The following is a 1,129-nucleotide window of genomic DNA, read 5'->3' on the forward strand; positions in this document are numbered from 1 at the left end:
TGGCTATGACATCAAATTTGAAATCAAAACTTGTTAAATAATCCTTTAATTCTGTTGATTTATTTACTAAGCTTCTTATATTTATATGCATTAAATTAAATGTTGTATTTGTTGTCGAATAATTATCATTAAATAATTCATAATCATTATTTATTTCAGCAGAGTTGTAAAATGTTTTGCACTTATTAACAAAAAAATCATCATCTACAATTAAATTAGCCATTTTTAAAATCTAACTTTTTTTCATTGAATTTCCATTCTCTCACGATGATATGCTGCAGCATTACTTCCGGGTCTTTCATTTTACCTTCATCTTTCTTTTCAACGCAAACTCTGAACATGGTTGAATGTTCGTCGTTGTTAATTGCTTTGGGGTCATTTTCGTCAGTTCGCTTTATAACTGGGAAACATGTAATCACGTTTATACCACTTGACTGCAAGAACTCCACAACATCATCTCTGTGGCATTTCTTTACATTGCTTAGGCAAAAAACTTTTTTTTTCATGATTATTTTATCAGGTTGTAATTTTACATGTTCCATAATTTTGGTGCCGATAATCCTCTTTGCAGGTTTTTTTGATTGTTCCATTTTGTTGATGTTCTCATTTGATGGATTTTTAACTGTGTTTACAACGTTTATATTTTTTTCAACAGAACTTGTACTGAGTTTGGTTCTATTCTTGTTTCTGTTCACGACCATTGCATAGGTTTGTAACATGTCGTTTGGTGTTTGTACAGCGTCTGACCAAGGTATATTGTTATTGTTTACGGAATTGATTTTAGCTATTTCTAATTCAGGTTCATGCAAATTACTAACTGGATATTTATTAATCAAGTTTGTACTATCTAAGCTATATTTATTAATGCGGGTCCCTTACAGACACCTGTTCGTTACTTAGACGCACGTTGGGCATTGACAGCAGTAATTTATTCATTTCCGTTAATTCATTCAATTTTTCTACCATTTTGTCATTATTTATTTGAATAATATCTAAAATATCTAACCCTTCTCGAGGAACTCTGCTTGGATTCAAGATAACAAAAGTCGGCAAATTTTGTTGTAAATCATTTGAAATAATATATTTAAATATATTTAAATATTTCAACTAACTCGACTACCTTGTCAAC

The 1,129-nt window shown here is 30.1% G+C and overlaps 1 protein-coding gene across 1 annotated transcript; it reads right to left on the minus strand.

Moving 5' to 3' along the window:
* Positions 1-215: 215 nt before the first annotated feature.
* Positions 216-719, minus strand: HELRODRAFT_181619 (hypothetical protein; the record flags this gene model as incomplete). Its single annotated transcript, XM_009031406.1, has 1 exon — positions 216-719. One exon carries the CDS (start codon positions 717-719, stop codon positions 216-218), a length of 504 nt encoding a protein of 167 aa, XP_009029654.1.
* Positions 720-1,129: the final 410 nt, after the last annotated feature.

This window comes from Helobdella robusta (assembly GCF_000326865.2).
Source record: "Helobdella robusta unplaced genomic scaffold HELROscaffold_73, whole genome shotgun sequence".
In the NCBI taxonomy this organism is placed as follows: domain Eukaryota; kingdom Metazoa; phylum Annelida; class Clitellata; order Rhynchobdellida; family Glossiphoniidae; genus Helobdella; species Helobdella robusta.